General features: G+C 43.0%; 1 protein-coding gene across 2 annotated transcripts in view; it reads left to right on the top strand.

Annotated features, from left to right (window-relative positions):
- Window positions 1-26,153, top strand: part of ADAM12 (ADAM metallopeptidase domain 12) — a 387,521-nt gene that overhangs the window by 101,290 nt on the left and 260,078 nt on the right. For both annotated transcript variants that reach the window (XM_059900751.1, XM_059900749.1), the window contains exon 3: window positions 15,229-15,302. In XM_059900751.1, the coding sequence (XP_059756734.1) occupies window positions 15,229-15,302 (74 nt within the window). The remainder of the gene's footprint in view (window positions 1-15,228; window positions 15,303-26,153) is intronic.

The raw sequence follows: 26,153 nt of genomic DNA on the forward strand, positions 1-26,153 counted from the left end.
CCTTTAATTTACACTTGATGACCATGCAACAGTTTTTATTGTTCCTTATTTCATTGCACCTTTAGGTAAGATCCTATTTTCTGTTTGAGAAAAATCCATATACGTACACACAATTTTGTTTATGCAAAATGTCTTCTAGCAAGTAACTCATCTGAAATCATTTCTGAACTATTCTCCTTGAAATTGTTACAAATAAAAGATTTTTTCAGCAGGACTTCAGCAGGTATCCCTGTATGACATTCTATCTCTAGAAAATAATGGAATTTTGGTTTTCATTGGTTAAAAACCTTGTAAGTCAGCTATAAATTATTCATACCCCATGCTGCATCTGTTAGCTGTCTTGACTCTTCTTTGTTAAGTCAACATTACTTAGTTTTATAGTCCAGGTAATTGATTATTGGTCCAGTTTTGCATAGATGTTACAAGGTCGTTTATAGGAATGGAGCTGCTCTTTTTTCTGCCCAGCAGGACAAAAAGGAATCCCTGAGCACTCCTGGCTGTCCTTTCACAAAGCAAAAGCCATGGACAGCCAGCAAAGGACATGAAGGCACAGTGGTGACTGTGAACTTCATTCGTTATGACCACTTGGTGGCAGCTAGTATTGCCCTGGTAGAAATCCTGCAGTTTCCACAGTAGCCTCTTAAATGCTGTCACATGTACACTCTGTGGTTTAGTTTAAGATGGCTAATCCAGGAAAGCTCAAAATAGGCTAAGGATTTGCTGATCACACATTTGTGATAACTCCAGCCTCGTTCTCAGCAAGGACGAGATTTTCTATATTGGTCTAAAAATTGTCTGTATTAAGGGTGGATTTAAATACGGAACTTTGTCAACACAGCGTCAGTAACAAAGTAGCTGGTATATTCTTTTGTTCAGTATAATAAGATATTTTCATGACTGTGAACTTTGTAGTGAGGGTCAAGATTGGTTAGCAGGGTAGACTGCCTGAACATAGCACAGTATCTGGCATGGAACTATTTGACGAAAAGATGAATGAGCAACATTTTTGAATGTATTGATCAAGTTCAAGTTAATCAAACCAATAAGCATTGGTTTCGTGCTTTGGATGTATAAGAAAGTAGCACCTGAGGCAGCTTGATGGATATTCAAAGTTGGCTAAGGCTTCCTGGAGCTTGTAGCCTAGTGAGCACTTTGCCATGAACAGAAATAAGTACAGTCCAGGCAGAATGTGGAGGTGTAACGTGCAGGGAGAAGAGAGGAGAGTCCTACCTGAGCCATCAGGGAGGGCTTCAAAGGTTAGGAGCCTCTCAGGGGCCTTGTGGGATGAGGAGGAGTTCGGGAGGCCAGAGGAGGCAAGAGAAGGAAAGGTGAGCTCATCCGTTCCTTCCACGCATATTTCTAATCATCCAACAAGTATCAACATCCTATTTGACGTTAGACCAGAGATTGCGAATTCAAATGCTGCAAGGGGCCAGGCTGGTGTTATAAACAAGCAAAGCTGGCCAGGCATAAGACGATAGATCACCTTTGCCCCTTGGCCTCCACGTGCAGATAACGTAGGGCAGGTGGGGCTGGAAGAACAGGCAGCTTCTCTTCAGTTTCAGCCAATTCTTGTCCCATGAAGTGCAAGCCCAGGGTTGCCATTTTTCTGGTATTTTTTTTTTTTACCTCTGAGAAGCAACACATCCAGGTTTGTCTGAGAATTCTCCTGACTCTTAGAGGTTAGCAATTAAATCAGATTGACAAATTGGGTGGCATGCACTTTGGGGCCAAACCAACATTAGCTGCAGGCTGAGTGGAGCCTGTGAACTGTCACCCTGTGAAACCTGGTCTAGCGCAGCGGTTCGGAAAACCTGATCCCTGGACCAACAGTAGCGGTATCACCTGGGTACTTATTAGAAGTCCGAATGCCCAGGCCCTGTCTCAGATCTACTGAATAAGAAACTCTGTGATGGACCCCACAATCTGCATTTCAACAAGCCCTCCAGGTGATTTGGATCCTAGCTTGGGTTCGAGAATGTTTTTTACATTTTTAAGTGGCCGGGAAAAAAAATCAAAAGATGATGAGTATTTCATGATATATAAAATTACATGAAATTCATAGGTCGGTGTCCATAAACAAGGTTTTAGTGGCACAAAGTCACGCTCATTCATTTAGCTGTTGTCTGTGGCTGTTTTCGCCTGCAAGGGCAGAGCTGAGTAGTCCTGGCAAAGACCAAATGGCCCGCAAAACTTAAAATATTTATTATCTGGCTCTTTATAGGAAATGTTTGTCAACTCGGCATTGAGTTGGGGAGGGAGGGAGAGTGGACAGACTGAGGAAGATGAAAAGCTAAGAACCTCTGCTTCAGACCAAGATGAAGGGGAGACGTAGAATTAGAGCCCTGCATTCGTAAAAGAGCTCAGGGAACCATGTCTAGGACTGGTTGATGCAAGAGTGGTCAGGAGAGCTGGGGTGAGGACCACGCAACAGGAACAGAAAGAATTCCAGAGATATCCGGAGACGGGGTCCACAGGGCTTGACCACTAATTCAACATGAGATGGGGAGAAAGCCAAGAGTCGGAAGACGGTACGAATGTGGCACAAAAGGATGATGATGGTGGCAACAGCAGGGAAAAGAAGGTGTCCGGGATGAGGAGTTCACTTCAGGAAGTTGTGGAGATGATGGGAAACATGGGGGGGGGTGGCGTTTTAGACCCAGTAGCATTTGAGTTGCTGGTAGGGGATCTGTTGGACCTGACTTGTGGGCGTTCCCATCACAAGATAGAGGTTGGAGCTGGAGATTTGGACTTGAGGGTCCTCTACGTAGAAGACAAAGTTGCCTATAAGTGTCACTGGATTTATGATTGGTTGACTTTACTAGTATTTTAACAGAAAAGAAAGTTGAACTCAAGTTTTCATTCAGCCAAGTACACTGATTGAGGACCTCTCTATCCCAGAACCGAGCTAGGGTGAAGATGGAAAACTGTATCTTCAAGGGGTGCAAAGTCCTTTGAACCCAGTGGAGTGAGTGGCCACTTGAGTCCTCCACTGCCCTTCTCGTGTCCTCTGTCGCAGGGCTGCACCCATCTATGTCCACAGCGCCATCCCCTCTGGCTCCGTCTCCTAACTCTGCCCCTGGATGCCTCCTCCAGCCCCTGCCAGCAACCTTTCTCCTTCCTGCTTTCTCCCTCCTGCTTCTGAGGCCCAAATGCCCCAAGAAATAGCGTGATAGGGCAAGCGATGGGAAAAGCTGGAGACAGTCAGACTGCAATTTTTGTCTGAAGTTGTGAAATGTGAATTCTCATAGCTTTCCGTGAGGCTTTTAGCATGAGTTTTCACGGGGCAATTAGGGTATGTTTTATAAAAAGTTAGCAATTAGCTGTAATTCTGTTTGCAGTAGAAAAACTTGTTTGCACTAGGCTTCAGTTAGGACAGAATGATTTGGCAGTGTCTCCATGATCGATAGCAGGATTACTTTTTAAAGAGTTTATTATATTCCACTGATGTTTATTTGAAAGAGATTACAGTGATGCTTTGTAAATGGCCCTTAGTCAACATATGAATGGGATATTCTCTCTGGAAGACAGCTTGCATGCAAACAAACTAGCAACTTAAGCTATTAACTTCCTCTGACTGACAGTTTCGAAATGGTGTTGTAGGAAAAAAAAAATGGTATATGCAAGTTTCCAGACATAAAATTAGTTAGATAAATGAACTTTGAATTGGAAACCAAACTTTCTAGTTAATAAACACAGTGCATATTATTTTACAGCTGTGTCCTGTAATACTAGGCAAGTCATTCCAAAAAGTAATGCTCTGTTCTATTTTCTAATATTATAATATCCCTGATTATATCAGTAAGCAAATCTTAGAAAGTATTATCTTTAGAATATTTCACGTCAAGATGAAGTGCATGCGTGTATTTTGTGTTGTGTCCATGTGGGTCTTTCAGAACCTTCTATCCCCTTCCATAACACTGGTCATACAGGTATAATATCTTCTTTCCATACTCAACAAGTGTTACCAAACTCAGGTTTGGCTGCTTGCTGCTCGAAAGCCAATACTCAAGAGGCAAGTGTTGGTTGGAAAAGAAAAGTCTGCTTTATTCAGGAGGCCGGCAACCTGGTGAGAATGCGGACTCGTGTCCAAGAACCAACTCAAAAGATTCTGCTTGGCCATGAAAGTTTTTTAAGGGTAAAAGGGGAAGCTAGGCGCAGTTAATCGTTTCGAGAGGAGGTCAGAGTCTTTGTCATCTTTCACTGTGTGCAGACTTGCTGACGCCTTGTGATCTTTCTTTAGATGCTGTCTTGTTCATGCAGTTTGCCCATGAGATTACTGAAGGGGAAGCTGGGGGAAAGATCTAGTCATCCGTTAATTGCTTATTCTTCATCTCTACTTCTTTACGAAAAGAATCAGTTGGTTAGGTAAGGCATTGTGTGATCCAAAGATTTGAAAGGTGTGCTTGGGTCAGAGGTTAGTGAAGCATGGGGACACCTGGTGTAAAGGTTAAGTTAAAATATTGCTGCTAAAGTGACAGGACAAAGGACCTCCTACAAAGAGCTGCTAACACAAGGGAGGGGATAAGTTGCTTTGAGCCATCTCCCCAGGAACTGGCCTGGTGCCTGCCTTATAAACAGGCCCCCAATTAATGAATGTTTTATATTTCTTTTTGAAAACTTGTTAGCGTTTTAAAAAACTTAATTTATTATGCCCATTTAGATCAAAATACAGAAAGCATAAAAGGGTTGTAATTCGGGTAAATAGCAATAAATAATAAGTGAAATGGTGTTTTGTCACTGTCACGCTGGGCAGTAGCAGCTTCGTTTGTGATTGGACTTCTGTAATAAAAATGCATTTCCATTTCATCATGCAGGATGGTTTCCAAACAGACATTTTACCATTTGAATCTCACAGCAACCTTCCTGATGGTTCAGTTTTCTATCGCTGCTCTAACAAACCACCACAACTTAAGTGGCTTGAAACAATACCCATTTTTTGATCTCTCAGTTCTGAAGGTCACAAGGCCGGCAGCCTGGTTGGGTTTCCTGCTTCACATCTCACCAGGTTAAAATCAAAGTGACCACAGAGCTGCCCTTTATGATGGCAGCACCAGGGCAGGGTCCATTCCCTGCTCGTTTCACATATTTGCAGAAGTCCGCTCTTGGAGGTTGTCAGGCCACGGTCCCTGTGTTCTCGCCAGCTGAGGGTTAAGGGTCATTCCCAGCTTCTCAAGGCCACTGCTTCTTTGGCTTATGGCTCCCTTGCTCCATCTTCAAAGCGAGCAAAGTGGTCAAGTTCTTCTCCTGCGGCATCTCTCCAACCCCAGCAATGAAACGTTCTCTGCTTTTAAGGATCCTCGTGAGTACACTGGGCCCCTCTGAATAAACGAGGATAATATCTCCCTGTCCCCCTTTATCACATATGCGAGGTCCCTTTTTCCAGGTAAGGTAACATAGTCACAGGTTCCCAGGATTAGGACATCTCTGGGGGCCCATTATTCTGCCGACCACACTGATAGACAGTATTGTTATCCCCGGTCTCCTGGTGGGGAAGCCGAGGCCCAGCAGAGTGAAATGACCAACCAGTAGTCCCTCAGCCCGAGTGGCATTATCTAGACTGTCTGTGGACACATCTCTGGCCTGACCCCTTCCCAGGTTCAGCCTCCTAAATGGAAAAACACTGCTTCCGAGATGCAATGAAATAGTTCTCTCTTAGGTGAGATTATTGTTCCTTTGCATTCAAAGGAGGAGGGATTGTTACCTATTTGCTTCCTAAATATCCAACTTAAGATGTCCCTAGCCATCGCACAGGGGCTCAGTGACCTTCTTCCTAGCTGTTGGAGGTAGTTTGAAGATGCTGAAGTGAACCTGGGCCCTGGCACTCAGCTAAGGCCTCCTTCTCATGACAGCGTTCCTCATCACAAGCCCTGTTTTCGGTGGTGCCACCTCACTGACGCTGAACATTCAGGAGGGGCCGGTACCTCATGTGGGCGGGATGACGGGCCCATGGCCCTAGGGCTGCGGATGGTCTTCTGAGTGATCGGGTGCATGGCTGATGGGGAAGTCCATCTTAGCCACTGGCCTCCTGCCCTGGGCGCCCTGATGTTCCTGAGCCATGAGCAGGCGGCCAGGTGGAGCTCGAGTCTGTCTCTCCTTCCTGCTAATCGAGATGTCTGAAGGCAGAGCGGATGGGAGGGCAGCAGAGGTCTGAGGGCCAGTGCACAGCCTGCTGGGATCTGATGTCAGGGGCCCATTTCAGCAACACAGTCTCGCCACACGTTTCAGCTCCTAGGCCACCACCATGTCACCACACGGTGTCCAGGGTTCAGCCCCCAAGCCCAGGGCAGTTAAGAACCATTAAGTGGCAGAACAGGACGTCCTCAAGCCCCTCCTACCCTGATTTGCCCTCCCCCTTCCCAGCATGGCTCTGATTTCTAGCTCTGCAGCCCCCATACCCACCACCTTGTGTTTGACCTTGATTTCCGCTGATTCATCCCTTCCTCCTCCCGCAGCACGCTCTCTGCCCCTCTGCTCTGGTTTGGGCTCTCCATCACTGAGGTCCAAAGAAACCGAGCAGGAGGGGCGGGCGTCCCCTGAGGGGCCAGGAGCCAGGCTGGGAGCTCGCACTCACTGGCCTTCTCGGCCGCCCCAAGTGTAGGTGGTCCAGCTCCCAGCAAGCCCCTCTTCCTCTCCACAGAGGAACAGAACCCAAGGCACCTTCGATGGCTCAGTTCCTCGCTCACTACCAAGGGGTCCTCTGTGCAGCTGCTTGCATCTGTGGGCCGTCAGCCTCTGAGAGTGAGGCGGGGCTCAGATGCATGGACTTTGGCCTTGTGCTTGGGTCAGCAGTGACCCGGGAGGAGAGCCCAGATGGCCCTTCATACCTCCTGAGGTGACACTTATGCCTTCGCTGCCCCCTGAATCAGTATCGCTTCTGCCATCTCCTGCTACCGCCGTGCCTGTCTTCTGTCATCCCACAGATGTTTCTAGGTGGCCCCATTCTGGATGTTGGGAACAGGGTGTGGAACAAGGCAGAAAAATTCCCTTTTCCTACAAAGTTTCTATTTGTGAAAAGGGGAGATAGACAATTAACAAGTAAAATAAACACACCAATACATGATCACAAATGAGACGGCTAGAAAGAGAGAGAAGTGGTGTGTGGGGCAAAGAGCCCACGGGGATGGGGGGCTTCCCTGGGGGGGTGACGTCCAGGCTGAGGCCTGGAGGTGAGGCCCCTCGAGAGCCCAGGAAGGCCTTCCAGCAAAGGCTCAGCTGGTGCAGAGGCCCAGAAGCCAGCTGCAGCCTGACCAGTTCAGCCGTGTGCCGGGAGCTTAGGGGTGAGAGAGGCCAGACTGTTGGTGGTGTGAAGACCACAGTTATTCTAAGAACAGTGGGTCATTGCTGAAGGGGTTTAAGAAGGTGCATTGTTAACTAAGCTGGGGAGTTCTGGGGGAGCTGCTGTGAATTTTCCCCGAGTTCCCCTTTGCATTGGATTGGGGAGGGGTGGTAACATGAGTTGAAATTTAGATGGGTTAAGTTTGAGAAACCTGCATTGTTGTGCTTCTTTCTATATTGCTTTCTGTTAAGTCATGTTGTTGGTCTCCTCTTACAACCCAACAGTGAGCTCTGGGAGGGGACAGATGACCGTTGTCTGCTCAGAATCTGCCATTGTCCTCAGATGGACACAGCATGAGGAACTGTAATCCTATAGCGTACAGATGCATGGGGGCAGAATGGCAATAGTTCAGTGAATTAATGAGGCTTTAAGATGATCTGGCTATAGCCACAGTAATCAAAAATGAAAATCTAAAATGTCTGTTGCAAATTTAAACATTAGTGATCCCACCAGTAACAACAGCCTAAAGAGCTTGAATTCAGAGCATCACACAAGCCAAAGGTGGGGAGGTCGTGCCTTTTTTTGGTGGGAAGGGAGAAGTGGGCTGGAAATTGGTAAACCCATCATGCAGAGAAATACAGTAAGAAGAATCCGTGCGAAAAAGAACCTAACATTGTAACACACAAACAACTTCAAACTACGTTCCACATCTTTCAAAAGCGCTTTTTACCTTAAGATAATGTGTGCCATTCTGCACATTTTAACAAGTGGTTTGCTGATGTAAATTTTCCGTCAGAGAAAAGTATCAATGACTCATGAATAAACATTATTGTCATTTACGTAACAACTAAAAGGCCTCAAGCCAGAGACGCCCATTATGGTGCGGCAGTGCCCTCGTTCCTTACTGTGTTATTCTCCAGCTAATTCAGTTTTGTCCTCTCTCAGTTCCACAGGGCCCATATCTTCCCGGCTATGGAACTGCTGCACTGATATTAAAGTGGTAATCAAGATTGCCTCTAAATATTCATAGCAATAAATGACTCTCTCCTGCCCCATGAGTGCCAGGGCAGCAGCCTGAAGCATTTATTTAGTGCCGGAGAGGGATCCAGTTATTTCGGAGTCCCTTGAATGCAATATTTTAATATTGTTGTTCTGCTTGAAAAATTAGGTCCCTCTGAGTTTCTAGTATCGGTGGTTGAGACTAACGACTTTGGCTCCGAACTGACCATTGTCTTTGAAATGATAACCTAGAAGCGGTGATGGGAGTGGACTTGGCTATTGTCCCCGCATCTGATTTTTTTTTTATTAATTAATTAATTAATTAATTAATTAATTAATTTTTGGCTGTGTTGTGTCTTCGTTTCTGTGCGAGGGCTTTCTCTAGTTGCGGCAAGTGGGGGCCACTCTTCATCGCGGTGCGCGGGCCTCTCACTATCGCGGCCTCTCTTGTTGCGGAGCACAGGCTCCAGACGCGCAGGCTCAGTAGTTGTGGCTCACGGGCCCAGTTGCTCCGCGGCATGTGGGATCTTCCCGGACCAGGGCTCGAACCCGTGTGCCCTGCATTGGCAGGCGGATTCTCAACCACTGCACCACCAGGGAAGCCCCGCATCTGATTTTTTAATGCAATCCCGTTCCTTCTGCAGGCTCACTGCCACCTTATTTCAACTTCACAGCCAGGTTCAGATTTTTCTAAGTCATTGAAAATGGCTATTCTTTAAGGACATAGAAACACCAAGGAGACGATATTGTGTATCATTCCATCCATCAGAGGAAAAAAAAAATCATAAGCATTCCTGCATCCATGAAAAGCTACATTTATTGACTTGGGATATTTTGCACCCATCATGGGTGAAATAATTTAAATTCAATTTTGGGTGAGCTCCCATTTACACAGATTAAAGAATGACAGCCCAACATTTTGGAGTAAAATGTGAAATTAGATCACTTTTAAGATTCCTTTATTGTTGTTATAATATTGCTCGTAAGTAACAGATAGCAGAGAAAATAATTTACATTGTTATAGGATATCACTTAAGAGGTTATTGTGACTAAAAATGTTATTAACAAGAAATAAATAAATAAATAATAAAGAAAGGCAGCCCAATGGATAATACTGAGAAGAAAAAAAAAACTGTAGCTAATCAAAAGATCACTTTTTAAATATGCGTTTATATTTCCGGTTAAGTGGGGTGTGCTGGGCAAGTACATTGTGGGAAACTTCAGAAAGAGCACAGAGCAGCTGAGGGTCCGAGTGACGGGCAGCGGTGTCTGGCCAGAGCCTTACTTTGCAGACCTGCCTGGGCAAACCATTTGGGGGAGCCTGCCCAAACTCATTTCCATGAGGAACTTACAAGGAGTGAGGCCTCAGAAGAAACTAAACCTGCCCTGATCATGGACTTCTAACTTCCAGAACTGTGAGGAAATAAATTTCTGATAGTTAAGCTACCCAGTCTGAGATATTTTCTTATGGCAGCCTTAGCAAACGAATACGGGAGGTTTCTAAGATTCTGGTAATATTTTGACTTTTCAGCTGGGTGGTAGGTACCCTGATGATTATTTTATTGTTGTTTTTTAAATTGTACTTATACATTTTATATACTCTTTTGGATATACTTTTGCCAATTAAAAAAATAGAATTGTAATGACTGTCAAAACATTTCTAGCCTATTGATAAGCATTTAATTGATTTATTCAGCAAATGCAGTTCTTTAAGCATTCAATAAAGGACACAGTTTCATTAGGGCAATCAATGTCTCATTTTTAAAAAGGAAGGCTGTATTTAACCAACACTAGTTCATCATCTCCAATGTCTAAAAATCAAAAGAAAATGGATGAATACATGCTTTTAAACTAAGAAATCTAATGCAATGAGTGGTTTTGAGTTAAAATAGCTCTCTGTTCTCCTTCTCCATTGATTTCTCCTACACCATTCAGATCTCAAGTAAAATATACAAATAAAGCTCTTTCTACCACCCTGGGGGAAAATGTATTCATTTGAAATATGTTAACATTAGAACATTCTAACAGCTCCCGTAGGGACTTTATGTAGAATTATTACCAATGTTCATGTTCAAGCTAGCTGAATTTTTCATGGGGGAAAAAGGGTGCTGCAAATATTTTATTTTTATTCACAAATATAATTGTCAGGATTTATCTTTAAAATAGTGATGTGTGAGAAAAAAACAAAATAGTGATGTGTGTGTCCTTCTCTTAGGCTAACACAATTTGTAATTAAAGTAACTTTTCACACATATACATAGAACACATACAAATAAACAGACATATTCATACATATGCTCTTTGGACACATCTTGACAGAACATTGAGATGTATTTTTGTTCTAATATTTTATTATAAGCATAATTAATAATCTTGTTTTTCTAAGATATAATTAATGAGTACAAATTGCAGACCCTGGAGAGAACATTCTTATATATATATATATATATATATATATATATATATATATATATATATAATTAAATTCAAGTGTCAGAAAATATAGGTAAATTTAGGTAAACGTCCTTGCGACGGACTCGAAAGCAAATCCAGGGCTGAGAAACACTTTTGTACGCTATATTAAAATCAAAAGAAGTGATGTGTGTTTAGGAATAGTGATATTGAATTTAAAAGTTCAGCAAACACTCAGAAACCTGTACAATTGTTACAAACACCAGACAGTATCAAAATATAACAAGTAAAATTGTGGTTTTCACTAGATCACTGATGTTTGTATAGTCATTTGCTAGAATGAACCCATAAAAAACAAGATATGTTTAAACTCAGAAAATATACTTAAGCATCTTATGTATACGGAAATACAACAGTTTAACTCTCAAGCTTAAGTAACCACTTAAAAAATAATATCACCCATCAATTAAAATTGAGAAGAGCTCTCTTAAAGGACATTAAAAAGAAATCCAGCCTGGGTTTGCACTTAATTCTATCCCCTGAAGGCACCAATATTAAAAATAGTCTAAAGACCATGAAGAACCTAGTGGCAAGACGGGAATAAAGACACAGACCTACTAGAGAATGGACTTGAGGATATGGGGAGGGGGAGGGGTGAGATATGACAGGGTGAGAGAGTGTCATGGACATATATACACTACCAAATGTAAAATAGATAGCTAGTGGGAAGCAGCCGCATAGCACAGGGAGATCAGCTCGGTGCTTTGTGACCACCTTGAGGGGTGGGATGGGGAGTGTGGGAGGGAGGGAGATGCAAGAGGGAAGAGATATAGGAACATATGTATATGTATAACTGATTCACTTTGTTATAAAGCAGAAACTAATACACCATTGTAAAGCAATTATACGTCAATAAAGATGTTAAAAAAAAAAAAAAAAGAAGTATGGTCCAGCAAAAAAAAAAAAAAAAAAAAAAAAATAGTCTAGTTCTTGGGCAGCTATTGGCTGATGCAAGTTTTAGGTCTTTATTACTGACTCAGGCATGTCCAATGAAGATAGAAATTTCTGTGAACTTGCTGTGAAGATGGAAATGTTCCACGTCTGGGCTGTCTAGCAGAGGTAACCACTAACTACGTGTTGCTTTAGAGCCTTGAAATGTGTCCAGTGAGACTGATGAACTGATTTTTAATCTTTATTTTATTTTAATTAATTTAAATTTCAATAGCCATATGTATTAGACATGGGAAACTACAGAAAGCCATTCCAAGGGCTGACCTAAAAATAAAGTGAGTAATGTTTCGTGCTCTGTGACTCTACCCCAGTTATATGGCGTTAGTTAATGCAACTTGTGACATTTTCCCAAAACTCATGTGACCCAACAACTCATGTTGTTGCAGGTTTTGTTTCAATTTTGTTTCCTCTTAACTCATTCTTTTCAGGTTGGCTGTTGGAACTCACAATCCACTTTTCTCTTAAAACATAGTAGCGTGTGGTTTGTTAATTCATAGTAGAGCTGAAATGCTGTGCTGTGAAAACAGTCCCTTGAGCTCCGGAGTTATAATAGTGTCTTTCAAATATGGAATGTTAGAGAACTACGTATAAACGTATTCTTCTATCTCTTATTCAAGCATAAGACCAAACAATCTTACGAAGCAAAGGCAAACAAGACCAATACACTGAAGTCAGCAGCACTGATTTAATGCGGGTGATGACGTTTGAATAAGACGGACACGCCACTTGCAGCGCCAGGGCAAGTCTAGCCGGGAGGTGCAGGCGATCTGGAGTTTGTGCTGCCAGTTTCGTCCTGGCCCGTCTCCCCTCCACTGTGCTCTTTATAAGCTGCTAAGGAACCTTTATTTCTGCACTGGGCTGTGATGGCATTTGGCCCTTGCTTAGCCTGGCTGCATCATTTGTGAATTAAACCCTCCTCTGCCCTTCTCACATCAGCCTAGATAGTCAGGCTGTCCTGCCTGGCCCCGACCTGAGCACAGCAGCCATGGTGAGCTGGGTCAGGGCGAGCGTGGTCATGCTGGGGGAACTCTCTTTCCACATCATCGGAATGAAAACACAGCATTCATTTTTTAAAATAAACATTAAAAATGTTAAGTTCTTTTGGAAAGAAATGCCTGAGGGACATGTGAAACCTCCACTTGAACATGCTAGCCGGTGGCGGCGTTGGGGGGAGTTAGAATTGACTGTCCACCCCCAGAATCACTGAGGGTGCCCAGGGAAAGGGGAAGCAAACGGAGAGCTTCGTAGAATAACTTTAGGATGGCACATCAATTTTGACTTGGGTAAGGATTCTGAATCATTGATTTGGGCTCAGCAAGAGAGAGTGTGGCGTGTTCGACCACCCCGTTTTAAGTGGGAGAGAAACTGGGGTAGGGGTGTGGGTTTAGGGACACTGCCACATGGCTGCATTCCCAGGGCAGGGCAAGAAACTTGTTGGGGTTTCTGGGGCAGAACAAAGAATATAGGTTCCTGCCCCCCACTGACAGCTGGGCACACACAGACTAGGGTTTCCTGGGGCCCAGAGGAGAGGAGGAAGATGGCGTCTGCCTAACAAGAGGGAGAAGAGGTTGGTAGAGCTGTTTGCCCTATTCATTGATTGATTCTCTCCTTCACCAAATATTAATTGAACTTCTATTATTTGTCTGGTACCTTCGTGGGTATAATAAACAAGTGGACCCACAAGTCAACATACTGAATTTTAATGAGCAGGAAGGGAGTTCCTCCTTACAAAGAGGAAAAGGGCAGGAGACTGGGTGAAAGACTACCTGGGGAGAGGTGGATGTCATTAGACTGGGGAGTGAGGTAAGGCTTCTTTGGATCGTTGACATTTAAGCTGATACCGAGTAGCAGAGTTGGGAGAAAGCATTCCAGGCAGAGGGAACAGCCTGTGCGAAGACTCAGAGCTGCGAAGGAGCTTGGTGTGTTTGAGGAGCGGGTGAGGTCAGTGTGGCTTAGAGCCGGGTGAGCGAGGAGGAGAGCAACGCAGGTGGGTGTGGAGGGACATGAAGGTCAGGCCATACAGGAGCTATAGCCCACATTGAAGAGTTGGCATATTCACTGGGGAGAACAGTATGGAGTTTTCTCAAAAAACTCTAAAAATAGAACTACCCTATGATCCAGCAATTCCATTCCTTGTTATATATCCGGAAAAAACAAAAACATGAATTCAAAAAGAGAGATGCACCCCAGTGTTCATAGCGTAGCATAGCAGCATTATTTACAAAGCCAAGATATGGAAGCAACCTAAGTGTCCATCAATAGATGAATGGCGAAAGAAGATGTGAGATATGTATATATGTGTGTGTATATATATATATGTATATATATACACATATATATACACACATGCACATATGTACGTGTGTGTGTGTGTGTGTGTGTGTGTGTGTGTACACACAATGGAATACTGCTCAGCCATAAAAAAGAATGAAAATTTTGTTATTTGCAGCAACAGGGATGGATTTGAAGGGCATAATGCCAAGTGAAATAAGTCAGACAGAGAAAGACAAATACTGTATGATATCACTTATATGTGGAATCTAAAAAATACAACAAAATAGTGAATATAACAAAAAAGAGAGCAGACTCACAGATACAGAGAACAAACTAGTGGTTACCAGTGGGGAGAGGGAGGTGGGGAGGCACAACATAGGGGAAGAGGAATTAAGAGGTACAAACTATTAGGTATAAAATAAGCTATGAGGATATATTGTACAACATAGGGAACATAGCCAATATTTTATAATAACTACAAATGGAGTATAACCTTTAAAATTTGTGAATCACTATACTGCACACCTGTAACTTATATAATATTGTACATCAACTATACTTCAATAAATATTTTTTTTAAAAGAGTTGGCATATTATCATCAGTGCAATGGGACATCCGTGCAGGCTTGTCATGACCAGGGGTAGGTGGATGAGGTTGAGTTTTTAAAAATATCCTCCCATTGCCATTGGGGGATGAATGGGAGGAAAGTACAGGTAGATGTGGAGGGACCAGGGTAGAAGGGTTTTGCAGCATTCCCGTGAGAGATGACTGTGGCTTGATCCAGAGCAAGGTGGAGAGATGTCAGACCCGGACAACAGGAGCTGTGTTTTGGAGGGCGACTCAATAGGACCTCTTCATGGATCAGATGGAGTTGTTGAGGGAGAAGGACTTCAAATTTCTGACATGAGCAGTTGGGGAAATGAAAGTGCCTTCTCTAGAAACAGGGAAACCAAGGAAGGAGTCGATTATGGGAGATGGAAGTTGAGTCAAGAAGGATCCCAAGGGTACATGGCCCGAGGAAAGGAGTGCAGAGGCCAGGAATGCAGGTGTGTCAGTACCGTCTGGGAGGGTGATGAGTTTTCCAGACTCTTGTCCTGCTTGTTTTGATCTCCTCTACTCAGGATCTCAGAATGGTCCCGGGAAGAAAATGTATTTTTCTCTCCCTCTATTGACTATGCCTACAGAGCATATTCAGATACTGGCACATCGAAGGGAAATGATCTTCAACTGACTTCTCTTATTTATCTTTCAGAATCATCCAGGAGTGTTGAATTTTCGAATACAATTGGAAAGCAAAGAACTGATTGTAAATCTGGAAAGAAACAAGTAAGTCGAGTTAATTCCTGTTTATGACACAATAGGAGAAAGTTACAACATGGGGACTGGAGATTGCTGTGTAATTGATGTTGGCATTTAGAGACACAGAACTAAATGTGTGGATTCATAATCCAAATTTGGATGTGAGGCTGGAATTAACTTCAAAAAATGATCCAATGGAAAAATAAAGAATTTTATCGCTCTAAAAGAGAACTTTCTAGCTCAGCAGGTTTTTCTCATAGTTCTGATGTTTCTTTTTTTTTCAGAGCCTGATGTTTCAAGGATAGAATTTAAGCATCCTCTGTTCTGTTCCAATAACAGTGTTCCATAATTAGTTGACTTTTGGCAGTTCCTGGGTTATATAAGGAGAAACAGCTTCAAATGGGTAGAAGCTCTTTTTTCCTTGGGAAATACCAAAAGTTTATTTTATCTTTCAGACCTTGTCTCCAGTGGTATGAAGTATTTATTTTATCTTTTTACTTAAAAATTTGGCCCTTTTTTTTTTTTGCAAAATTATATATATTTTCAGAAAATAGTATTATATTTTTTTTTCTGTAGCACATGGATGTTATTACATATTTTGTATGCCTTCCCAGGAGAAAACTGTGCCTGGTTCAAGGCACAAGTAAAAATAACTCATATTCTTGTCATCCTTTATACTGTGGCTCTCCCCATGGGTTCCTCAGATCTAAAGGACCCCTTACTATTCTATTTGATTAGTACCAGAAAAGAATCGAGCTCTCCTAATAAGCAATCTGTATTTAAAGATATAAGTTCCCAAGTCATGCTTGTTTCAAAATTGGAGTTTCTGTCTTCCAGAATTACTGGTCCCTGTTTCTCACCCATCAGTGAAATGCTGATTTTTTGCTGAAATGACAGTGTAGATAAGACAGCTTCACTGAAATGAGTTCTGCCAGAGATATTGAGTCACAAAAATCTGACTCAGCATCTCTATGTAAACGAGTCAGATCACTTACTTATACTTACTTTGGTTTGAGGGTCCTGAGCAAATCAGATGAACAGGATCATGAATGGCCAAGTCTCACCTTCAGTATCTGACACCATGGCCAACAGCAATTATTAAAAAATAGGTACATTTTAAAATGCATATGAATATATATTAAATATATATTTTAAATGAGTATATGTAAAATAGCATGGCCTGCTTCTTGGGGGTCTGCAGCCTGCCTCTTTGCATTTCTTGCATGTTTCTCCCTCACCATTAGATGGATTAAAAGCTTTTATGAGCAGTAAATAATGTGTTTTTAGCTTTTCTTGTGACTTGGTGATCTTAAACTAGAGATTCAGGAATACATCTTGGATAATCAGGGGGCTGAACGGAAACCTGAATATTGCTTTTGATATGTCTCTCTTAACAAAGTATATATTTTCATGCTCTTTTTTTTCATGTAAGAATATCATAGGACATTTACATTTTTGTACACTGCTGTTTGTATGTGGTTTTGAAAATATCTCAGTGGACGAAACTTGGTATTCCTTGAAAGAGCAAAAGAAAATCAGGCTTCTGGTGGTGATGCATTTCCTAGATGGGGTTTTAGGATTGGCAGCTGGATTTGGGAAGTGTCTTTATTGCGACTGTTCTTACTGTTAGCCTGTTGGAGGAATGTGGTAAATGGCATGAGTGAGACTGATCCTGGACCTTTACGTGATATTAGGGCTGCAGGTAGAGGAATGGAAATTGACTTAATAAAAACCTTAAGTTATTTGTTTTCACTCTAAAAGGAATATGTGTCCAATGCAGAAAATTGAAAACTGTAGGGAAAAAAATCAAGAGGCCCCACCCCCCCCAACAAAGTACCCCTACCACCAAGCACAACGTTGGTTGGCATTCTGGTGAATGTTCATATAGATTTTTTTTTCCTTGTAGAAAAGGCTTTGCTTCTTTTGTCTTCCTAGTTGATATTGTAGTCTGTGTGTAATATGATATCCTACTTCTTCATTTAGCTTTATAATGACGTCCTTTTCTATATAGAAATGCATTTCTTCGAGCCCCTCTGGTTCTCTGAGTCTGTAAAGTGGGTTAATAGCCTTATTCATGGTTCCCTTTGAAAATGATTTACCTTCCATTAAGGCGGGAAGTATAGTGCATGCTGACTACTAGGCAGTGGCTAATTTGTATAAAAGATCATTTTAAAAGGTACCTTAATTTGCTCATTTCCAATTCTGGGCCTTTCACAAAATAATCTCAAAATTAGAAAAGTTGTAAACTTAAAACTGTCTCTTCTTGGTTTATTTCTTTTCCCAACTTCACTGGCAAAGCATGTTTTAGAAAAGTATATGGAGATGGTTTAATGTGTTCCTATAACATTTTATAGCTTTATTTTAATTATCCTACTTATACTCATTGTGGAAATTTCATTCTGTTAAAAATGACATTTTCAAAATTAGAGCATGGTAATATGACTATTTTAATAATCCATTTCCAATCCATTTCCCCCAATTACTTCAGTATAATAAATTTTTGAAGATGGTGACATGTCTGTTCCATAAGCACTTCACTTTTGAAATGATGAATACCAAAAAATTCTACAACTTTATAGGTAGAATGAAATGCTTGTATGCTACTGGTTGTTTGTCAGGCACAAAAGGTAATCAACCTATCCAAAATGAAAAATTAAAATAGAAGTTTTAATTTGCATAGCCTTTGGCCCAGTAGATCCAATTGGAGAATTTATCCAAATGAAGCTATAAGAACCCAAAGATAAATGTACGAGGAAGCAGGATAAATGTAAATATTTAACAACCAACAGAACAGAGAGCCCGAGCAGGTAACCTGGTCGGTACCCTGCTTTAGAGCCTACGGGGGGAGTCAGCCCTGTGTTCAAGGATGTTCATTGCAGAAAGTTTTACCTAAGATACGTCAATAGGAGATCGATTAAATAAGTTGCGACTCAGCTATGAAATAATACTACACAGTAGTACATCTAAAGATGATGATGGAGATTTTTATTATTGTAAATAGCATTGATAATGTGACCAGTGTGAACGGCATGTTGGATAGTAGTTTACATGGCATTCAGTTTTTATCTTAAAATTATACTCATGTACATGTATGCTAGAAAGATTTGGACAACATTTACTTTCTTTATTAATGTTTTATAACAAGAAAATATTACTGTTAAGATTAGGAAAACTTTTTATCTTGAAGGAAAAAAAGCTGCTCTAAAAACTTGAAAATGCTTGTAATGAAGAACGTTGAAGTATTTACTCTTCATAAAAAAGAAATGAGAACCTTGAAGAGAGAGGATATATGTATACGTATAACTGACTTACTTTGCTGTACGCCTGAAACTACCACAAGATTGTATAGCAACTATACTCCAATAAAAATTTTTTTTAAAAAATGGTGGATGTTAGAAAGGCCCCCAGCAACTTTCCAAGGGCTAAAAAGCTCTACCCATGGACTATATCCAGGAATCTATTTTAATTAAAAACCTGCTTTAAAATCATAACCAATATAAAGGTGTCTTTCAATCATAAAAATCATCATATAAAGCAAATGCAAAAAGAGAGCCACCTAAGTAACCCCACTCCAGACTCTTCGTGTGTAAACCAATTCTTCATGAAACAGGGCTGAATTTGTATTACGTGGTTGTTTCAGGGAATCTATTTGATTTGCCTTCTAGCATCTCTAATTTGTGCAGAGATCAGATGCTGTTCACTTAAAATCTGTTTGTAGAGCCATAATTGAATGTTTAAAGAAACTCAAAGCTTCCCTGGAGGAGCATTTCTCACCATGCTGCTGTCTGCCTGTGGAACCGCGGGGACCAGCTTTACAAGTTCCGTAGCTCTCCTGTATCCCCATGGGCACCCAGGCCATTCCTTAAACAGGTGCTCTGTGCAACTGCATCTTTGATCAAAATGCTTTATTGGACAGGCTGGCCAGCTTAGACATCCGTTTTTCCAGTTTAGGATAATTAAAACTGATGGCAGTAGATCGTTCCCACCGAGCTTTCTGTTTTCAAGCACTGTCCATCACCGGTTGAAGGCAATTGCCGGGGGAAGTCCACGGCCCACTTGATTTATATTTGGGGCGTCTCTGAGCTAGAAGAACTTTGGCATTGACTTTTCTTCTGTCTGGAATAATTCCAGACATCTCTTAAGGGGCCACTCTAATTAATATTCACTCTAGAACAGTTGCAGAAAGGAGCGTTTTAAATTTGTCAAACGTGGGCATAAATATTTGAGAAGGCATTTGTTGGACGGTATCTCAGAATGTCATGATGTAGGGTAGAGAAATGCAGCCGGTGCAGAGGTAGGACTGGGTAGATTAGCAGTTGGCTGAATAGCTACCTGGAGGATATTAATCCGTTGTTCAGGTTGAACCAAATCGTGTTGGACAGCGGGACCGAGATTGCCGTCAGTGGCTGCAGGACAGTGTACAAGACCTCATCCTGGCCCACAATTCTGTCAGCCCATCGCTATGAAGACATCAACGGTGTGCTGATCACGTTTCTCGGCAACGCAGAGCTGGCGGGGAATAACGGTGCTCTGCATGGCAGAATCTGGATTATGGAGATTTCAGCAGTTTGGATCAATGGGCCAAAACTAACAAGATGAGATTTAATGGGGATAAATGTAAAGTCCTATTCTTGGGTTAACAAAAAAATAAACATTGTAAGTGCAGAAGGAAATTGACTAGTAGTTCTTGCGAACGAGACGTGAATATTCAATGTGAGCCCCTGAGGCCACGCGGCTGCTGAAAGATGGCTGTTGTCTGGGTGTGCGCAGGTCCCTGAGGTGCGTCCCGGGCTGGAGAGGCCACCGTTCTGCTGTGCATGACCCTGGTCAGGCCACACGCAGAACCCTGACCCCTGCGCCGTTTCAAGCGCGATGTTTGAAAGCTGCCTGCCGCCGTGCTCGCCTCCACTGTTGGACTTTCGTCACCTCTCCCACCAGCTAGAGGTGTCCTCAAGGTCAGGGGGCAGGGTCTTTACTTCCCCCTCCATCCCCTTCCTTGTGGCCTGGCCTGTGGTGGGCACTCTCTGAGCACTTAGCAAAGAGTGAAGGATGGGACGTGGAAGGCCTGGATCAGGCCAGGAGTGAGTCAGCAGGAGGTTAAAGGTCTGTCCTGGGTGGTGAGAGAAACTACCTATTCAAGGAGAAAGCTTCTGGAAAGAATGCTGGGGCGGGACTCAGGAAGCCAGGTTCAGAAACCCAGCTTTGCTTCCAGCAACAAGGTGCTTATATTTTCTCTGTTTGCTCATCTGCAAAATGGAATAAAAGTCCGCGTACAGTCAGTGCCAAGAGGTTAGAGCTCATGTTCTTTCTGATGATCAGGTTTGAATGATTCAGTGACATATTCTTGTGGGCCCAGTGATATTAGTTACTTCACCCAGTTGTATCCTTGGCTTCACTGTAACTGTGTCCTGTTTTAAATGTCCTAAATTAATAGAGATCGGGTTATGACTACTCTATACCCGTAAGGCTTGACGCTGGCCGAACATCTCACTTCTGACAAGAGCTGGAAAGGATTCGTGTGCTAATCCTTGGGGTTCCTGTTGTGGTCATGGTCTTAATTTCACAATCTTGACATCCTCAGGAATTAGAATTTTAAAATCTTTGTTTGCGTGCAGAATGCTATTTCTTTCCACGTCTACTCTTGCAGAAGAAGCCTCACCTGCCTGTTAGAGCCTCCAGCTTTAATTTGCCTGGTGGTTCTAATTATTGACTAAACTATTGAAGGCAAAACTGTATTATAGAAACTTTACTATCTCATCTTATGTTTTTATCTCTCAACTTCCCTTCCGCCATTCACAAATCTTATCAGTCTTTATTAATTCAAATGATTCCTAATGTTAATCAACAATAAATCAATCAGACTATTTCTCTTTTTACTTAGTCATTTATCCAAAAACATTTATTTTTTTAAAATTTATTTTATTCAAGTATAGTTGATTTACAGTGTGGTGTTAATCTCTATTGTACAGCAGAGTTATTCAGTTATACATATATATACATTCTTTTTCATATTCTTTTCCATTATGGTTTATCACGGGATATTGAATATAGTTCCCTGTGCTATACAGTAGGGCCTTGTTGTTTATCCATTCTCTATATAATAGTTTGCATCTGCTAAACTCAAACTCCCAATAAATCCCTCCCTCAACCTCCTCCCCCTTGGCAACCACAAGTTTGTTCTCTATGTCTGTGAATCTGTTTCGGTTTCGTAGATAAGTTCATTTGTGTCATATTTTAGATTCCACATATAAGTGATATCATATGGTATTTGTTGTTCTCTTTCTGACTTACTTCACTTATATGATAATCTCTAGTTGCATCCATGTTGCTGCAAATGGCATTATTTCATTCTTTTTTATGGCTGAGTAGTATCCCATTATATATATGTAGCACATCGTCTTTATCCATTCATCTGTTGATAGACATTTAGATTGTTTCCATGTCTTGACTATTGTAAATAGTGCTGCTATGAACATAGGGGTGCATGTATCTTTTTGAATTATCGTTTTGTCCGGATATATGCCCAGGAGTGGGATTGCAGGATCATATGACAGCTCTATTTTTAGCACAAACATTTATTTCATACCAGCCACTACAGTTGGCACTGGTGATAGAGTCATCAACAAGGTAAAGTCCTTGTCCTCTTGGAGGTCAGTCAAGGAGCCCAACGCTAAACAGGTCATCACAGGACAATACTGAATGACAGTGGTGCTGAGAGCTAAAAAGACAAGCAGGTGGCCCAGCCTGGTTCAGGAAGGAACCATGCAATGAAGCAGCGTTTAAGCTTTACATGAAGAGGGGTGAGCCAGGTAAAGGAGGGTAGAGCGTAGAGGGTTCTAGAGAGAAGGATGTGCATACGGAAAGTTCCCCAAAGCAGGGGAAGGAGCGTTGAAGTGTTTCAGAAATGAAGGTCCGTGTGCTGGTGAGCAAGAGGGAGATGGGGAGAGAAGAGTGGAGACCAGTCCATGTGGCACCTTGGGCTCCATTATAAGACCTTGTATTTTCTCCTAAGAACCATGGTGCCTCATGGAAGCAAGGCCTGTAAGCAGGGCACTGACACTCATAGAAGGGAATAGTTGAGAATGTTCTGGACAGAAATTGATGGGTAGTCGAATGTATGGTGTAATATGGAAAGGAAGGTGTCAGGGTGATTCTTATACGTGAAATGCTGGAAGAACAGTGATGCTCTTTGATCAGAGGAGAGAACCCTAGGAAAGGACCAAGAACTTGCCAGTTGAGCAGGGGTCAGGGACACAAAGATACGGATCGTGGTGGTCATGGTCCTCCGAGTCTTGGGCGAAGGTGGACATTCGGGCCTCACAGAATCCACTCTGGAGGTGACCTGTGGAGTCTTCTCATGTGGACCTGGACATGGCATTTCTTTGGGATCCATGGATGTTTGCGGCAGTGGCTGGGGCTCTGAGCTGGAGAGCATGAGCCTGCGGTGGGCAGAACATCACGAGACATTGGCCGTGGCCTTGAGAGTATCTGAATAGCCTCACACAGCCTCAGGCAGTGTCAGTGCTTCCTGCTTTTTCCAGGCGGGAGCCAGGTGGGGCGAGCCTGTGGCCTCTGGGCTCACTCCCAAGCCCAGTTCTGTGTCCTTCTTATGGTCTGTCTCCGTGCAGTGGGTCTGCCCCTCCACCAGGACCACGCACAGACTCTTACTGTCCTTCAAGTCTGGGGCGGTTGAGGGGACCACCAGCATCACGACCACCTGGGGAGCTTATTCCAAAGACAGATGCCTGGCTTCGCTTCTCTCTATTGAACCAGAATCCCCAGTGATAGGGCCTGTATTCTGTATTCCTCAAGGAGCTATATTCATAGTTTTATTAGAGAGCCATTGGCTTCACGAAGCTATTTAAATTAATCTTAAAAGATTAAAACTTTAGTTCCTTGGTCACACTAGCCATGGTTCAAGTGCTCTGTAATCACATTTGGCTCTAGGAACGTTTCCATCATGGCAAGAGGGGCTGTTGGGCATTGCTGGGATTGGCAGGAAACACCAGCTGGCCAGTTCCTTCCAGTTTGGGGTCTTGGCTGACGCATGCCCAGTGGGAATGTTCTTTCCTACAGGGAGTCACACACTTCTTCAGGTTGCCTAATTCCTGCAGCTTAATAAGCCCCATCCCTCACCGGGCAGTACCAGAGGGGTCACCTCTACACTTTGATGAAGGCAGGAAAGGATGGGAGAAAATTCTCTAAGCATGACTGTAGACTCATGGAATTGACGCCGGCTACATGGACATCAGCAATCTTGTAACTAGACTAAACTTCCAATTTCAGTTACAATCTCTCAGCCTGAACATTTAAGATCTTTCTAATTGGACTAAATTTTGTTTCCTGGATAAGAACTAAATTCCCTTGAGCTTCCCTCCTCATGTCAGTCTTTGAAGTTATACAGACACTGGAAAAGGTCAGAACACCATTTTTAGAGTTTTTGTTCTTCAACCTGACTTAACTTTAAAGAGCCTAAATCAGTTAAGATCAACCTTTTCAAAACGGTGCCCCTCTGGGTGCCAGTTTGAGAGCGTGGCAGCCTTGAGCACTTTCTGTGAAGTTAGAAGGACTTGAAAAGGGCATTTGATGTGGAAGTGGGTCTCCACGTTTAATTACGTCACTTGTCGTCTTTCACTTCTTGTGCTGTGGGTGTATGATTTTCTGATGAAAACCCTGCTGTGTCCTCGGGGTTCCCCTCCAGAACTGCATCCCAAATGGATAATAATGGCTGTCCTGACCATTTCCAGATGGTCTCTGGCGGCCTAGGGGAGAGCTGATACTGGCTTTGTGGTTGTCATTTCACCGTCCCCTTCCCTGCCGGGTGGCCAGGGGTGGTTGTGTGCAGGTACTGTGCAGGCTGGTGTATTTATGGCGAGTCTCTTGCCTTTTTCTAGTTGTCATGTCCTCAACAGAAAGACCACGATGCTTCTGTTTGTGTGACATAATGACTCTTCATTGATCACATGAGACAATAAATAAAACTAACCCTGCAGAGAGCTTGAAACACTTTGGTTTGGTTTGGTTACTACATCTAAGTCTTTTTTTAATATATAGGCTCCTGGTTCCTTTTTTTTTAATTCTTGCAATTGAAATCTTGTAATCCTTGTGAGTGAAACCAGATTGCTTGCCCAGTAGAATTTTCCACATTCTTGATTTTGCTGATTTCATCCCCATGGTGTCATCTCGCCCATTCCTTTGTCCCCTGTGTTTTCTGTTAACCAGTAGTTAGAGCTACAGCCTTGAGCAGATTCAGGTTCTGGTTTTTTGGCAGGACTACATCGTGAGGGATGTTCTATCCTTTTCTTGCATCACATCAGGAGTTCTGTGACCTCTGCTTGTCTCTTTTTTGCGATGCTGGATGGATCTCTGGGTTCAGGGATCATTCTAATGCTTCCATTATAAAGCTCCGCACCAACCTCTAGCTGCCAGAGTCAGTGGCCAGTAACAATGAATGCCTAGATCAGTTCTCTCTTTCGGTCTAGCAAAGGGGGTGATGTTCTTATTCTATGGTTCCTTCATTTGTTAGCTGGAATTCTTCTAGAGAAGAACTTTTCCCCATCAACTCTTGGTTTACCCCGAGGTCCGAGGTAAAAGGCAGGATACTCTTTAGGGACCACCGCTAATCATTGCTCTGCCTTTGCCTGTTGGTAGTCAACTGTATTCCCCAAACTTAGCACCTCACTCTTGGGAGTTCATTCCACAGCCCCTTGTTGGGCACCCACATTTGTGACAGATGCCATGAGGGTGCAGAAGTGTGCCTGGGCCCATCCCTGAGCAGCTGCTGGAGTGCAGGTTTCAGCCTAACTCTGAAACCACTCCATTGAGACTCTGATTTTCTTGTCTTTTTAAAATCAAATACATCTGGGCTTCCCTGGTGGTGCAGCGGTTGGGAGTCCGCCTGCCAGTGCAGGGGACGCGGGTTCAAGCCCTGGTCCGGGAGGATCCCACATGCCGCAGAGCAGCTGAGCCCGTGAGCCACAGCTGCTGAGCCTGCGCTCTACAGTCCATGAGCCACGGCTGCTGAAGCCCGCTCGCCTGGAGCCCGTGCTCCACGGCAAGAGAGGCCACCGCAGTGAGGGGCCCGCGCACCGCAGGGAAGGGTGGCCCCCACTCGCCGTGACTGGAGAGGGCCCACGCGCAGCAACGAGGACCCAACGCAGCCAAAAATAAATAAATAAATTTTTAAAAAATCAAATGCATCCCAGCATCCTGTGTGGAAGCAGATGCTCAGGGGGTAGAATAGGAAAGCAGAATCTGGCCCCAGCACCACTGGCATGAAAACCAGAGGTCTGAATTGGAGTCCAGACATTGCCTGTCCCTTCAAGGGCTGTTTCCATGGCAACAACAACGGCAAATTAAAGCATCTGTTTCATTGGCAAGCAGATTTAGTCACACTGAAGGAAAACGGCAGTAAATTCCTCAAAGATCCGTGGCCTGAAAAGATGCAGAGGCTAGCCACATGTATTCAGGTACACCTGAGAAAAATAGAAAGAGGACCTCTATCTAAAAATGTTAGGAAACAGTCACTTCTTTCCTCTCAATGTGCTGGTGGATTTCATTGTGGGATAAAGTGGATTTAACATAAGTGGAGAACAAGAGTTTCTTTATTTTTTTATGATTTTCTTCCTTATGAAAAACATGTGGCAGATAGAAGATGATGTAAAGCCAACCTCCACAGCAGGGAAATTATTTGGGGAGATGATTCATTTAAGCACAGAGTTGTTTTCACAGCTCTTCTAAGGCTACCTCTTCGGTCTCAACTGGCCTAGAGGATTTTATTGGTCAGTTTCTTGGTTTTCTTTGCAAAATCTGACAGGCTCCAGTGAAGATTCCCTCTGTGCTATGTTAGCGGCCAAGCAGCACCCATATGACAAATCT

The sequence above is a fragment of the Balaenoptera ricei genome, chromosome 16 (assembly GCF_028023285.1).
Source record: "Balaenoptera ricei isolate mBalRic1 chromosome 16, mBalRic1.hap2, whole genome shotgun sequence".
NCBI lineage: Eukaryota > Metazoa > Chordata > Mammalia > Artiodactyla > Balaenopteridae > Balaenoptera > Balaenoptera ricei.